The sequence below is a fragment of the Lepisosteus platostomus genome, chromosome 9, assembly GCF_059453375.1.
Source record: "Lepisosteus platostomus isolate fLepPlt1 chromosome 9, fLepPlt1.hap1, whole genome shotgun sequence".
Taxonomy (NCBI): Eukaryota; Metazoa; Chordata; class Actinopteri; order Semionotiformes; family Lepisosteidae; genus Lepisosteus; species Lepisosteus platostomus.
Window position 1 is genome coordinate 1,085,019 of NC_142619.1, and position 16,796 is coordinate 1,101,814.

The 16,796-nt window shown below is 45.0% G+C and overlaps 1 protein-coding gene across 9 annotated transcripts in view; it reads left to right on the plus strand.

Moving 5' to 3' along the window:
* Positions 1-14,803, plus strand: part of LOC148654273 (uncharacterized) — a 37,751-nt gene extending 22,948 nt beyond the window's left edge. For 6 of the 9 annotated variants that reach the window (XM_088646298.1, XM_088646301.1, XM_088646302.1 and 3 more), the window contains one exon: positions 10-858. In XM_088646298.1, the coding sequence (XP_088502424.1) occupies positions 10-24 (15 nt within the window). In that variant the 3' untranslated portion in view covers positions 25-858. Of the gene's footprint in view, positions 1-9; positions 859-8,659; positions 8,813-11,847; positions 12,406-13,090 lie in introns of those variants that run through there. The other 3 variants (XM_088646307.1, XM_088646304.1, XM_088646305.1) reach the window with 3 other exon arrangements.
* Positions 14,804-16,796: the final 1,993 nt, after the last annotated feature.

The following is a 16,796-nucleotide window of genomic DNA, read 5'->3' on the forward strand; positions in this document are numbered from 1 at the left end:
TGATCAGAGGGACAGTCAGACTGACAGTCATACAGGTGGTCAGACTGACAGTGAGCCACATGAAAATATACCTCTGCTACAATCCACTCAGAGCAGTGCAGACACCCCTACCAGTCATGAATCCCAGACACCAGTATAAGTCATCAATACAGGTAATCCATAACACTGGAGTATAACACTGGACATCAATAAAGACCATAAATACTGGTCATCAATACTGGGCAACAACATCACCTATCACCACTGGACAACAATACTACACAACATTGCTGTACGTCAATACTGTACAACAATATCGGTCATCTTTGCTGTGCACTGTGTCCATCCACCAATACCAGCCACTGTGGACACTGGTGATGGTCACAAGAGAGACAGACCAGTGCACTGGACAATGATGATGTTATGATAAGCAGGTTCTGAACTTGTACAGTAAGCATAACTTCTGATCTATGACATACACCTGCCTGTAAATTATAGTATAAAAAAACTCCTTATAACCTCTCTGTAACCCTTATTATACCAAGGCTCCTTATGACCTCTGTATAAACCTTATTATAGCAGAACTTCTTAATACACCTGTATAAACTTCTTTATAACAGAGCTACCTAAAAATGTATTACAGCAATACTTTTTATTACATCTACATAAACCTCATTATATCAATGCTATTAATGACCTCTAGATACATTTGTTTAAGCAATGCTAATTAATACTTCTATATAAACTTCATTATAGCAAGGCTTCTCATGATCACTATACTGTGTGAACCAAAGTATAGCAATGTTCTATATAAACTTGATTATAGGAATGTCTCTTATTATTCTTGTGTATGAAGGAAAAATACATTTTTAAGCAGTATTTCCCTTTCCTGTGTGAAGTGTTTTCCTCCGAAGGGCTCTCCCAGCCAGTTCTCCCAGTGCTCCCTGACAGACCAGTCTGTTGTTTCTGGGGTTCTGCTGTGTTAAAGGCCCGGGAGGTCCTTTCTAACAGACTCCCATCTCTGCTGTGCTGTGTCCTCAGCTCCTCTGGGTCTTGAAAAGAGCTGAGACCCTTCCTCTCATCCTTCAGCGGGGCCTGTGTGCGAGACAGAGAGCCTCAGGAGAGAGGAGACTGGGACAGTCAAGCTCTGGGAACAGCTGCACCTTGTGGAGAGGAAGCTTCCAGGAAAGACGATCAATATTTTCTTGTTTTCTAAGCTGTTTGAATTGCAAGTCAGAGCTCGTTTACAAAGACTGGTGATGAGAACAGGAGAAGTTACCATGAGCACCAGGGGGTCTGGATATGTACACCCGTCCGTGGAACACATGTGGCTCACAGGGTATAGAAGTGTGAGTTTTGTGTGAATTGCCTGGGTCTCTATGGGGTTTACGTTTCCACGGATGACAGAGGGGGCGGACGGATCGTGGATTGAAACGCTGGTTAATACGGGAGCGTATCTGCGCGTTGGATGACTGAAGACCGCTACAGAAACGCTCTCGCTGTGAACCGGCCTTTACTCTTCTCTTCAGCCGCCCCACGTCACGGGGGGGTGGTGTGTGTGTGTGTGTAAGCGACACGGGCACCTCTCCCACAAACAGTCACTGCGGTTACAGCTGTCCGCCTGGGGCTCACGGTACCCCGGTACCCCCTCTTCACCGGACTCGTCCGCGTCTCCCTCTCCCTCCCTCTCCCACTGCGCAGTTTCCTCTCTCCCTCCTGCAGGCGCCTCGGCGTGTGCGTGTGTGTGTGTGTGTGGGGGGGGGGGGGGGGGGGCAGCATTATTTAACACGAGCTCCCCCCGACGTCCCCCCCCCTCTCTGCCGGGGTCAGGGGTCACGGGGGGTTAAAGTTAACTGGAGAGTTTCTTTTTCTGTTTCCCTCTCTCTCGCTCCTTAACGCTGAGATCTGAACAATTTAACGGGGGACTCTGCCCCCCCAGTTCTGATCTTGGGATGTTGGGTACCCCCCTCCATTCCGCGGGGTCCTGCTCCAGCCGAGCGCTGTGAAGAAACTGAGCTGATAACAGGAGACACTACACCTCCATCCTACACGCGTCCCCCACTTCACCTGCGAATCATCGTCCACAGCGCTCCAGGGGCTCCTTAGATCAGTTAAGGAGTCGGTTAATTAACAGGCTGCGGCAGATATGGGGGTGCCCTAAGGCTTTGACCCCCCGTAACCCTGGACTGAAGCCCCAGCCTGGACGAGGCAGAAGCTGGCTTCCAGATTCGCGTTAGTGAGTCAGTGAGCCAATTAACTGCCGCCGTTAATTACCATGGTTACACCCACTTCCGCTTCTGCGGGGGTGAGAGACTCGATCCGCGAGGAACCCACGGGGACTCAATTAGCGAACGAGAACTCATTACTATTGAACCCATTGTCACGGCCCCCATCTCTCCTCTAGAGGGCGCTCCGACCTTTTTATTATTAGTTTCAATATTACGTGATCCTGACTCCTGTTTAACCCGTCACAATATAAGTTATGTTTATTATGTTAAAAGAGAAGAGAGAAAACGCAACGTTTCGGCTGTGGAGTCTGTTTCTTCACACCTGAAGAAGGCTGCACAGCTGAAATGTTGTGTTTCTTTTCTTCTCTTTTCAGCAGGGAACAAACCTTTACTTGTTCCTCAACACGCTGTCCACCTGTTCCAACAGCAGGATCCAGGAGATGTGCAGCAGGACAGGTCCAATACGAGCTACACTCAGTGTAGACATGGCTGTATTACAAGAGCAGTGTTCACCCAAATCACTTGAAAGAAACAGATCGATCACCCTTCTTGTTAATAATTGACTTCATCCCTCTGCTCTCCTCCCACTGAGAGCTGGTGTGTGTGAGAGGACTGGCGCATCATCCAGGTGGGGGTGCAGGGGATCCCCAGGAGCTGTACAGTGCTCTGAGTGGGGTGTGCAGACAGGTGCTACTGTATATAAGGAATTACTATTATTGATTATTAATAAGCCACCATATTCTGGATCAGCCCGTTTACAAGTGAGCAGAGAGACTTCCTGCCCCAGAGGCTGGAAAAGAAACTCTGACACATTTACTGTAAACAGTCAAAACAAAATTGTTCAGGACAGAGTTGCAGAAACGTTGTCTTTACGCATTTGAATATGAGTGTTAGATTGAAACAGTTTGAAATGTCATACTTTGCGCGATGTAAGATGGAAAAATAACATTTATTTATAATGAATCTGTTGGTAATACTAGATACTGTAGATCTCATATTCACAAAACACGAAGGTCTCAACTCTGCTCCTCCGTCAGTGCTAATAGTGGAAATGCATTATCACTTGACATCCATTAAAAACTTGAGAAACAGCAGTGATGTCTGTAAAAAATAACATGGTGTTCTGACCTGTAATTACCTCTGGCAGAGGCTCGTTTTGTGATTTTTTTCTTCCCTCATTTTTTTGGGATACTTTTTCTCCTTTTCATTAATGCACGTCAAAAGTTTGAAAAAACAAAACAGCTGTTGATGTGACACCATCTGATGGAGAACCTCATGTCTGAGTGCACAGCACTGTAAACTCCAACCGAATATCTTATAACAATACAGTAGAACAGTCTGTTAAAATAGGGGCTACAGTCCCAGTACAGTAGAACAGTCTGTTACAATAGGGGCTACAGTCCCAGTACAGTAGAACAGTCTGTTACAGTAGGAGCTACAGTCCCAGTACAGTAGAACAGTCCTGTTACAATAGGAGCTACAGTCCCAGTACAGTAGACCAGTCTGTTACAATAGGAGCTACAGTCCCAGTACAGTAGAACAGTCTGTTACAATAGGAGCTACAGTCCCAGTACAGTAGGACAGTCCTGTTACAATAGGAGCTACAGTCCCAGTACAGTAGGACAGTCTGTTACAATAGGAGCTACAGTCCCAGTGCAGTAGAACAGTCTGTTACAATAGGAGCTACAGTCCCAGTACAGTAGAACAGTCCTGTTACAATAGGAGCTCCAGTCCCAGTACAGTAGAACAGTCCTGTTACAATAGGAGCTACAGTCCCAGTGCAGTAGAACAGTCTGTTACAATAGGAGCTACAGTCCCAGTACAGTAGACCGGTCTGTTACAATAGGAGCTACAGTCCCAGTACAGTAGAACAGTCTGTTACAATAGGAGCTACAGTCCCAGTGCAGTAGGACAGTCTGTTACAATAGGAGCTACAGTCCCAGTGCAGTAGGACAGTCTGTTACAATAGGAGCTACAGTCCCAGTACAGTAGACCAGTCTGTTACAATAGGAGCTACAGTCCCAGTACAGTAGAACAGTCTGTTACAATAGGAGCTACAGTCCCAGTGCAGTAGGACAGTCTGTTACAATAGGAGCTACAGTCCCAGTGCAGTAGGACAGTCTGTTACAATAGGAGCTACAGTCCCAGTACAGTAGAACAGTCTGTTACAGTAGGAGCTACAGTCCCAGTACAGTAGAACAGTCCAGTTACAATAGGAGCTACAGTCCCAGTACAGTAGAACAGTCTGTTACAATAGGAGCTACAGTCCTAGTACAGTAGAACAGTCTGTTACAATAGGAGCTACAGTCCCAGTACAGTAGAACAGTCCTGTTACAGTAGGAGCTACAGTCCCAGTGCAGTAGGACAGTCCAGTTACAATAGGAGCTACAGTCCCAGTGCAGTAGGACAGTCTGTTACAATAGGAGCTACAGTCCAGTACAGTAGAACAGTCTCTGGTTTGCATACCTGATCTGATGATTTAACTAACAGCATTATTTTAATACTCTTTCTAGGCTCCAACGTGCTTTATAGGCAATCATGCCTTTGGTATTGTGAATGTTTTAAGCAAACAACAGTAGGAGACATTACAGAAAATACTCCAATGTCTAGGAAAGCAATTAACTTTACCAGTTGGACCAGAACCCAGAAGAAAGCAGTCCCTCTCGGACCTTCTTCTCTCTAGCAGTGAGCTGCTGATCAGTCCCATCTTCCTGTTCTGGGGACTAAAGCAATCTGGAACCGAGAACTGAGAGAACAGAGCTGCTGTCTCTCTTGTCTTGGCTACATAAGGCAGCAGGACGCAGGTCAGGAGGTGAAGGCTGTGATCGAGAGTCAAAGAAGGAAAGCTGTGGTTTGGGGGGGATCTGTGGGTCAGACTGTGAACTGAAAGTGAAAGAGCTTGTGAGTGTGTTTGCGTATTTGTGTGCATTAGGGCTTCCTTGAAAAGGGCAGCAGAGCGTGCAGCTTGTACAGCTCTTAAAGGCATTGTGGTTGAGGACGTGACTGAGACAAGGTATAGCAGACACCTGAGTCAGATCACCAAACCAAGAACCTCTTGGTTTGACGATACGTTGGAGGGTCGTGTCAGGAAGGAAATTAAATACTGACAGGTTGTCCAAAACTCTTAACTACATCCAGATCTAACATACTGTACGTAGTGAGAGGCGGTACATTTGTGAAAAATGCTATTGGTACAAGACTAATTCATTGTGTTTTAATGTCTCTCAGCATTAAAATCTGCTCATTTTTATGAAATGTTTAGCTCAGGTACACACTTGCCTGAATAATCCATATTTTGTCTCCATACAGCATTGAATATAATCGTAACAGAAACCTGGCTTTGAGCTTGATGTAAGTGACATTAGGACTCTAAACTGAAAACTATTCTACAGTTGGTTTATCCACCCATCCATTTTCTGAATGCTTTACCCCATTAAGGGTCACAGGGGAGCTGGAGTCTATCCCAGCCAGCAAAAGGTACAGATGGACAGTGGTCACCTCCCTCCCCAGAGAATCTTCCTTACTGTCTGCTGCAGAAGCACACTGGGGTGGGGGAGAGGCACAGAGCTGTGAGCAGCCAGCTTGGATTGATATGGTGGGGAAGAAGAAGCATGACATTATAATTTGACTGCCTCCATAGGGCAGTTAAATAACACTGTTACGTACAGGTCCTGTTTGACAAACAGCACGTGATCTTACTCTGGGCCGAGACAGCAGGTCCCTCCCCCCTGATCATTCCTGTCCTCTGGAGCTGTAGCACTTGCCATCGATCAGCCCACCTCTGTGCTGGACAGACCTAATCTGAGCCAGTGTGTTCACATGCTAGCACAAACGTTATAGTCCGCGTGAAGCAGTGAGACAGGACGATAGTTTTGTTTCTTTTTTAATTAGAATAACATGGATAGACAGTATAGTGGTGTTCACATCCCTCCACAGAGAATCGTCCTTAATGTCTGTATGTATCATGTCAAGTAAAATGAGGCCTCATCAGCCTCTTTGTGTGTCATTTGACTTGCTTTGCTGCCTCAATTTAAAGTTCCATAAAGCCATGAAGTGTTCACGTCCATTAAACCTTCAATTCAAACTCTCCTTGTACTTCTGAGTCCAGTGGAGGCCCAGTCATGGGCTGGTCATCTCTGGTCATTCCTGCTGATGGACCTCCTTCCCTGCAGGAAGCCAGGAATCTTCCATCTTCCCTGCCTCTCCGAGCTCCTGCTCCGATTCTCCCTCCAGACCTCTGCAAGCCTGGAGCCTGGTGCTCATATCCAGACCCCCTGGTGCTCATGGTAACTTCTCCTGTTCTCATCACCAGTCTTTGTAAACGAGCTCTGACTTGCAATTCAAACAGTTTAGAAAACAAGAAAATATTGATCGTCTTTCCTGGAAGCTTCCTCTCCACAAGGTGCAGCTGTTCCCAGAGCTTGACTGTCCCAGTCTCCTCTCTCCTGAGGCTCTCTGTCTCGCACACAGGCCCCGCTGAAGGATGAGAGGAAGGGTCTCAGCTCTTTTCAAGACCCAGAGGAGCTGAGGACACAGCACAGCAGAGATGGGAGTCTGTTAGGAAACACATCCCGGGCCTTTAACACACCAGAACCCCAGAAACAACAGACTGGTCTGTCAAGGAGCACTGGGAGAACTGGCTGGGAGAGCCCTTCAGAGGAAAACACTTCACACAGGAAATTGAAGAAAAGTACCACTTACAATGGTATTTTTCCTTTATACACAAGAATAATATTCTTGCTATAATGAGACATTGCTATAATAAAGTCTATACTGTATAGAGGTACAGTAATACTGTAAGTAGCGTTGCTATAATATTTCAGGCAGGGAGCTGCATCAGCATGCATAGGCTGCAAAGGAACAAGTAAGAGGTTTATTCCAGCTAAGAAGAGAGGAAAGAAAACATTTAGGCCGTGGAGCCTTCTTCAGGTGTGAGCAAGCCGAAATGTTGCGTTTTCTTTCTTTTTTTCCCCAGCACGGAAAAAAACCTCTTACTTGTTTCCTATAATAATGTTCACACAGTACAGTGGTCAGGAGAAGCCTTGCTATAATGATGTTTATATAGAAGTAATAAGTAGACACTGCTTTCACAAATTTATTTGGAGGACATTAATAGCATTGATATAATGAGGTTTATGGAGATGCAGTAAGAAGTATTGCTGTAATACATTTTTAGGTAGCTCTGTTCTAATGAAGTTTATATGGGTGTATTGCAAAGTTCTGCTAGACTAATGCTTATACAGAGGTCATGAGCATCTTTGTTATAACAAGGTTTAATGTTAAGTGTCTCTACCCGGCCCTGTGCTGGATCGTGATACTGCTGATCGATGGCAGGTACTCTGCTTGCTTCCAAGTCTCCAAGTGCAGGACTGGAACAGTAGACATGCAGGACCCAGAGGCTGTAAGATAGCACACTATCCAGATGGGGGACACCAGAGACACTGGTGTACAGAGCTGGGCTCTATGGGCTCCGCAGCAGAAACATTGTCTCGTTTCAGCAGGAATAATCCTTTACCTGTTCCTTTGCAGCCAACACATGCTGTCAAAACTACATACTTGAGCCTCTACGCAGTAATCAGGACCAATAAGCAAGATTTTACATTTTCTGCAGATACACAAATAATTTATTTTTATTGTTGCTCTAAGTCTACTTAGACTTTGTGCGGGTCAGTCAGGAATCACTGCTAATATAATGAGGCCTTCTTAATGAATTCAGTCCATGAGGTACAAGTTAGACTTCATTTATTCTCAGTTTTTGTACTCAGCTGAAGAATATTAGGGTCACTCATCCACAGATGCATTAACCAGACTGATAGTGCAGATATTCAAAGCATTTCATTTTGCATGTGCTGTGGACAGTATTTAAGAGAAGAGATATCACCATGATTATAGTGCCTTAAGCTGCTTGAACATCCTGATGAGTTTCTGGTGACTGGTTCTCCATTAGGGAACAATAAACATTCTCAAGTTAAGATACAAATACAACTAAAATACAACACTGAAAGGCACCCCAGTTGCAGATCAGTGACCTTAGGTCTGCTCCCTCACAGCTCCGAGTGCCTGGAGTGTCTGTGTGGAGTCTGCATGCTCTCTCCATGGCCTCAGGGTGCTCTGACCCAAAGGCACCCAGGATAATTTGTGTCTCTAAATGGCATGTGTGTGCACCATGCAATGGACTTACATCCTGTCTATATCTGTGGCCCCCCAGATCAAAATTTAACTAAAACAAAGAAATCTGCCTCACAGCATCTTGATCACTAGAAAATTTCTCATGCGAGTCTCTCATGTATTCCATCTTCCTCTCACATCCTCACTGTACTTCTGTCCATGGTTATACAGCTGCAGGAACAGCAGTGCAGTTTCAAGATGTATCAACACCACACAGGAGGAACTGACAGCCATACAAAAGAAAGGTTACCCTTCCCGAAGCACAGCTGAGCTGAAGAACTGCATCATCTCACAATCCAGAGCTCAAACCCAGATTCTCTCACCTCTACAGACAAGAGTGTTTTCATTCGTGTTCCCCGAAGTCTTGCTCAAATCTAGGTTTTTTGTGCCGGCTTGTGATCTGCTGCCTGCCTGCTATAAGATCCCGATGCATCATGGTGAGTAATAAGTTGACACCCTTGGCATTAAAAGCAGGAGAAAGTCTATTGCTGGAGCTGTGAGGCACAATATGCTTTTCCTTGTCAGGGAATCTATTGGTAGAATAGGAGGATCCTTATGCATAACAGTGAACCCCATAGAACACAGCAGAATAGCACAGGGACAATCCAAAAGAAAGTCCAGGGGCTTGGTCAATTAGGGAGGCAAAGAGTCCAGTAACAGGAGAAATCCAAAAGACAAGCCAAAAACAAAATCCAAAAGGCAGGAGCAAAGATTGAGCAGCAGGAGATCAATCAAAAGACTCAGAGAAACACACAAGAGGCTTCTCAATAGTGAGCATAGGCTGGTGTGTGAAAGAACTTTAAATACTGAAAGGAAAGGGATGTGGTTGGATAATTGTTTCAGGGGTGAGAATTTGTGGAATCTGGTGCATGTGGGAATGTGATGGGCTAAATCAGGAATGAGTTTGTGAAACAGTGGGTTTGGGAATGCGAGGGAGAGTGTGGGGCGTGACAGAACAGAGTTTATTCTACAACCTCCAGTATCTGAGCACCAGTGCTCATCAGAGCTCGATTTGTCTGTCTATGAACACCTTCCTCGTCGACTTCAACAGTGCTCTGTTAACAACAAGCTGCAGCATGTGGAGTCTCTCATGTGGTGCTGAGCTGTTTCTCAAGTTGACTGAAAGATTAATTTGTTAAGCCACAGAGTAGTCTGGGTGCAAAAGTGTCTTCTTCTCCAGCAAAACCTGTCAGAGTCAGGAGACTCAACAATCGTGTCTCTTCAGTCTCATCAGAACATTTAGTCATTTTCTCCACAACGTGTGTTTTCAGAGGTTATATTGAGCTGGTTAATGATCGTATCTCTTGTTCACAATCTCTGCTTCAATCTCTGAGCAACAGCGCAGATGTGTGACACTGTCGTCTAAATTCAACATCAGGAGTATCAAACCTTTTCCTTCAGCAGAAACACAATACAGATACAGAAAACAGATAAAAACAGGTCATTCAGAGGGCAAAAGCTGACATGACCACACCTGGGGACTGTTTTAAAAATTGTGGTCCACTGTGTGGAAGAAAAACAATGAGATTTACTGAATAAGATAATTGGCTTGAATTAGAGCACAACTACAGTGGTTAAGGACATTGAACTTGTCAAGCAGTGTGTGTGTAAAATGCACAATGTTTTCAGACCTCTCCTCTGTAACTTGAATGATCTGTCTGCTGTGAAGGTCTGAGCAACACTCCTCAGAGCACTAGGAAATGAAAGGTACTTGTAGTTAGATTAGAGCACAACAGCAGTGACTGAGGACAGTGAGCTGGACAAGACGTTTGCACAGTTTTATTTGAACCCCTTCCTCTGTGACTTGATCGACTGTGAGCTGTGAAGGTCTGAGCTCAGGGCATCACTGAGATCACACACACTGAGCAAGGACTTGTGTGAGTCACTGGTCTTTATCACTGTTCGCTGTAATAGTAGTGAGAGCTCCAGCAGGATCTGAATACAAACCAGACAGCTAATTTGAGGCACAGAAACCAGAACACTACGAAAAGATAAACCCACAAGCTAACCAATAGCTTCTACATGCATGGCTGCAAAGCAAAGAGTAGAGGTTCAATCTATGCTAAAAGGTAAAGAAAAGAGACACGTTTTTTGTTGGTTTCGGATTTCTTCCTGCAATAAGAGTTTTGAAACCCCTCTTTGAGAATGCTGATGGAGAGATCAGTGTGATCATGGCCGTTAGAGGTGAAATGAGAAACTACTGTATGGGCTTGGAGAGACAGTCTCCCAGTCTCCTTCCTGTTGCCCCAATGTAGATGGCTGGGTATTTTCTGCAAGAGATACAGTAAATAAGGTTGCTGGAGGTACAAGATGCCCTCTGGGTGATGCGGAATCGTCCTGAGGGGCCTTGAATGAGTGTGGTGGTGGATGTGTACTTGCAGGTTATGCAGTGAGCTCTGCTTTAGGGGAAGGTGGCTGGTGTGGATGTGTGTTCCTGGGAGCTCCTAATCGAGTTGATGGTCCGAGGGCTAATTCAGAGGGGTGTTAGGACACTGTCAGTAACATGTCTTGGGTGTCTCCTGTCAATTAAAATGCATTTTGAGGGCTTGGTTAGGGAAGTCCAGGTCATCAGTTCATAGTCATCGGAGCCTGAGGAAGTGTGAAAAGGGGAGAGTGTTTCTAGTGTGCGTGGGCTGGGAGGGGCTGTACGGGAGACACCTCCGGAACTCTAATAGAGAATAACTTTGAGTGGGTATTCCTTGTTCCTGGAATTGTGCCTCAGGACAAAACTATTGTATTTCAATTAATTGACCCTGTACAGGACAAAACTATTGTATTTCAATTAATTGACCCTTTACAGGACAAAACTATTGTATTTCAATTAATTGACCCTGTACCTACAGTACCAGGAAAAGGTTAAATTATTCTGGGGCAGCGAATTTAAGTACTGGGGCTAAGCCTTGGGAACTCTGTTAGAGAATATACTAATCAATGACAAGGAAAAGAGACTCCTTTTTCCTGGAATTGTGATCCGGTATAGTACTACCATGTGTCAGTTCATTAGATCTCTTATCTAATACTGGGACAAAGTCTCAGAACTTTAAAATCTATAATTCTAATCTTTTGATTCTTATTTCCTACACATTTGATTATTGTTTTTTAGGAAACAGTACAGAAATATATAAAAGAATACCAATGGAAGAAAATCCCTAAATTTATCAGTGTATCAGTTATTGTCTTCATTCCTTCGACTCGGAAAAATGTCCTCTCTGCCAGATAACTCCTAACAACGGGACAGCAGGAAAAGGGCTCGTTGAAATCTATTGTCTTGTCCATCTTATTCACACTTATTGTGGATTTTCTTTTGTCCAACTTTTGTAGATATAGATTTAATATGTAATGCTTATTTCTAAGAAGTAAAATGTAGAATCAAAAGTGTGACTTGTGACCAGTAAGAGTAACAGTCCTGTTGAGGAAGAGGAGGACACGTGTGTCCCTTGCCCTCACATGATCATGTTTCTGTTTCCTGTAGGGGCTTTTGTGAGCCACAGAAACCCTGAACCCTGAAGGAGTCTGGGTGAGAGGCTGGAGCCGGGAGAGACCTCTGCGCTGAGAAGAGATGGTGGATTTCTCTTTCGTCAGGGAGAAGCTGAAGATCGGAGGAGTGGTCCGCAGTGTGTCGGTGCTGGTCCTGCTGCAGATTATGGAGCAGCTTCTGGAGCACACAGTCTCCTGTCCCTGCGATTTACACAAGACATTCGCTGCCCTTTACTTCGCTGCTCCAGCTGCAGCGCTTGTAGTTCTCACAGCCGCTGCTGCTCGCTGTCAGAAGAGGATCCTTTTCAATCCGTGTCAATGTGGAAGCCCATGTGGAAGCCCAAGTGGATACACCTGTAAAGATGGGAGCTGCTGTAAAGATGGGAGCTCATTGTTCATTATGATTCTGAAGTGTCTCTACCCAGCCTTGTGCTGGATCGTGATACTGCTGATTGATGGCAAGCACTCTGCTTGCTTCCACATCTCCAAGTGTAAGAATGGAACAGTAGACATCAATGATGCTGATGGTATGAAATATCAAGCTGAATCCAAAGTAAGTAAACCTGCTGGACAGGTGATCTCACTGTTGCTTGACTGACTTAGTTTAGAAACAGACAACGTCACTCACTGCATATAAAACATTTCTAGAAATCATTTGCTAGACTTGTCTAAATATATTTGGAATTGCATTACTAACAATCACCTTTTTGAGAGTTTCAAATGCAATTCAGATTAATTGTGTGCTATTTTCTAAAAATAAACGTCTCTATACAATTCTGAGACATCATGGCTGCAGGTTTGTACATACTGTAAGTCAACTAAAAGCGATATAATACTTGTTTCTAATTCAGATGTACTGTAAACAGTGAGTGATGTGTGATGCACAAATACCTTTAGACTGACGTGTTTTTAATTAATGTTGTGGGCACCTACTTGTGCCCATCAAACCCCTGTCTTCACCCCACCAACTACCAGGACACTGGACACCTGAGAACCACACACACACACACACACACACACACACACACACACACACACACACACACACACACACACACACACACACACACACACACACACACACACACACACACACACACACACACACACACACACACACTGGAGTCTCCTCTCACTCTGACATCATCTCCCTATGACACCCCTCTGTTTCCCAGACTGATCACAGCTCTGGAGCCCCAACACCAGAGCTTAACAGTGTCTGTTTCCTTTTCTTTTAGGTCTGGGGATTCGCCATTATTCTCATTTTTGCTGTCTCTTACTTCATATATTTGATGTTGTTGTGCTGTAGAGAACCAGAAAAGAAATATAAACACAGGTACAAGAAGACACTGAAGAAGGAGAGAGAGGAGAGTGTCAAGAAGTTTGCAGAAGAACGTGCCAAGCATGAGGTCAGACTGATTGAAGAGATACTGTATGAACAGAATACAAATGAATCCAAAGAGACTGAAAATAAACCCATACACTTTAGTCCAGAGGTAGTAACTAGACTGCTGGAATATCAAATTCTCTGCACCTCTGAAACCAAGTTCCCTTTACCCTGCTCCTACTTTCTGAACCTGCAAGTGATCAGAACCAATTATAAACACTGTACCCTAATGCTGAGCCTTTACCGTCTCACAGAACAAAGCCCAGTCAATGGGCAGAAACCTGACTCCTCTCAGACCCTAAGTCTGCCTTTAGACCAGGTCCTAACTCCTAGAGTAACCTGTACTGTTGACACTAACCCGACTGTAACCCTTACCTTTAACACTGGCTCCACACTGACACTGAGCTTCAAATCTTCCAAACGTGAAAACTGCACCATCTATAAGAACACCTACATCTTAGAAATAACCTCTGACCCCGAACCTCAATTAAAACTCACCCCCACTGACAACCCTGTACCTGCTGGAGTCCCGACATATTCAGTAACCCTGCCTTCACCCCTCGCCAAAACCTTCTTACTGATCCGAAACACAGACCGTTCTCTAACCCTCATCTTGAATCCTGGCTCTGACACTGGACAAGATGACACAGAAGCTCATTCTCCAGGCACTGGCGGTCATACAGGTGGTCAGAGGGTCAGTCAGCAGAGTGGTAGTGCAAGTGATCAGAGGGACAGTCATACAGGTGGTCAGACTGACAGTGAGCCACATAAAAATAGGTTTGCGCTACAATCCACTCAGAGCAGTGCAGACACCCCTACCAGTGATGAATCCCAGACACCAGTATAAGTCATCAAACAGGCAATCCATAACACTGGAGTATAACACTGGACATCAATAAAGACCATAAATACTGGTCATCAATACTGGCAACAACATCACCTATCAGCACTGGACAACAATACTACACATCATTGCTGTACGTCAATACTGTACAACAATATCGGTCATCTTTGCTGTGCACTGTGTCCATCCACCAATACCAGCCACTGTGGACACTGGTGATGGTCACAAGAGAGACAGACCAGTGCACTGGACAATGATGATGTTATAATAAGCAGGTTCTGAACTTGTACAGTAAGCATAACTTCTGATCTATGACATACACCTGCCTGTAAATTATAGTATAAAAAAACTCCTTATAACCTCTCTGTAACCCTTATTATACCAAGGCTCCTTATGACCTCTGTATAAACCTTATTATAGCAGAACTTCTTAATACACCTGTATAAACTTCTTTATAACAGAGCTACCTAAAAATGTATTACAGCAATACTTTTTATTACATCTACATAAACCTCATTATATCAATGCTATTAATGACCTCTAGATACATTTGTTTAAGCAATGCTAATTAATACTTCTATATAAACTTCATTATAGCAAGGCTTCTCATGATCACTATACTGTGTGAACCAAAGTATAGCAATGTTCTATATAAACTTTATTATAGGAATGTCTCTTATTATTCTTGTGTATAATGGCAAAATACATTTTTAAGCAGTATTTCCCTTTCCTGTGTGAAGTGTTTTCCTCCGAAGGGCTCTCCCAGCCAGTTCTCCCAGTGCTCCTTGACAGACCAGTCTGTTGTTTCTGGGGTTCTGCTGTGTTAAAGGCCTGGGATGTGTTTCCTAACAGACTCCCATCTCTGCTGTGCTGTGTCCTCAGCTCCTCTGGGTCTTGAAAAGAGCTGAGACCCTTCCTCTCATCCTTCAGCGGGGCCTGTGTGCGAGACAGAGAGCCTCAGGAGAGAGGAGACTGGGACAGTCAAGCTCTGGGAACAGCTGCACCTTGTGGAGAGGAAGCTTCCAGGAAAGACAATCAATATTTTCTTGTTTTCTAAACTGTTTGAATTGCAAGTCAGAGCTCGTTTACAAAGACTGGTGATGAGAACAGGAGAAGTTACCATGAGCACCAGGGGGTCTGGATATGAGCACCAGGCTCCAGGCTTGCAGAGGTCTGGAGGGACAATCGGAGCAGGAGCTCGGAGAGGCAGGGAAGATGGAAGATTCCTGGCTTCCTGCAGGGAAGGAGGTCCATCAGCAGGAATGACCAGAGATGACCAGCCCATGACTGGGCCTCCACTGGACTCAGAAGTACAAGGAGAGTTTGAATTGAAGGTTTAATGGACGTGAACACTTCATGGCTTTATGGAACTTTAAATTGAGGCAGCAAAGCAAGTCAAATGACACACAAAGCACACAAAGAGGCTGATGAGGCCTCATTTTACTTGACATGATACATACAGACATTAAGGACGATTCTCTGTGGAGGGATGTGAACACCACTATACTGTCTATCCATGTTATTCTAATTAAAAAAGAAACAAAACTATCGTCCTGTCTCACTGCTTCACGCGGACTATAACGTTTGTGCTAGCATGTGAACACACTGGCTCAGATTAGGTCTGTCCAGCACGGAGGTGAGCTGATCGATGGCAAGTGCTACAGCTCCAGAGGACAGGAACGATCAGGGGGAAGGGACCTGCTGTCTCGGCCCAGAGTAAGATCACGTGCTGTTTGTCAAACAGGACCTGTACTTAACAGTGTTATTTAACTGCCCTGTGGAGGGCGGTCAAATTATAATGTCATGCTTCTTCTTCCCAACCATATCAATCCAAGCTGGCTGCTCACAGCTCTGTGCATCTCCCCCACCCCAGTGTGCTTCTGCAGCAGCTCCCTGACTCCTTCCTCATGTAGCGGTGAGGCTTAATAATAAGGCAGAATTAAGTGTTTCTGAGCTTTCCCAAATTAGGCCTCATTTCTCTGTTCATCTCTGTGGTGCAGCCACAGAGAAACCATTCATGCAAGGTGATTTAAGGTCCAAGGACAGCTCCCAAAGGGGGATGCACTTAGCTAAGCCTGGCTATCATGATCAATGGTCACCCATTGGCGCCTATCTGTCTAGGGAGTGCCAGTTGGACATCTGGACTGCATTACTAAGTGTCAGGAGTAAGTGACTCTTATCTCACCTTGATCAACCAATCAGGGACTGGTAGGGCCGAGTAACCCACGTGGGACTCTGATGCCCATGGAACTTTCAGCCAATCAATGAGCTGAAGTTCCTCCAGGTAAAAACAGGCAACACAGAGATTCAGAAGGGGAGATTCAGATTCAGATTCAGATTCAGATTCAACAATTCTAAAGGGAATTCAAAGGAGAATTCCAGGGCAGGACGGCCCAGGAGCAGAAGGCTCCCAAGGGCAGGACATTCTCGCAGTGCGCCTCCTGACCATCCTGAGACTCAGCCCGGACAACCACGGAACGGCCAGTGTGTCCGAGTGCCAGAACTTTCCTTTGTTCTAAGAGTCTAGAGTGGAGGTTGCCAGAGAGTAACCAGCAGCAGGCCTCGTGAACAGGTCAGAACTGTGGACAGCTGAATCACTATTCAGAACTAGCTCTTCATCAGGAACGAACCGGTCCTCTTCCTGACCCGCTGGGACCCACAGTCATCTTTTCTCCTGTGCACAAACTTTGCTAGTTAAAGCCAACAGTGAGCA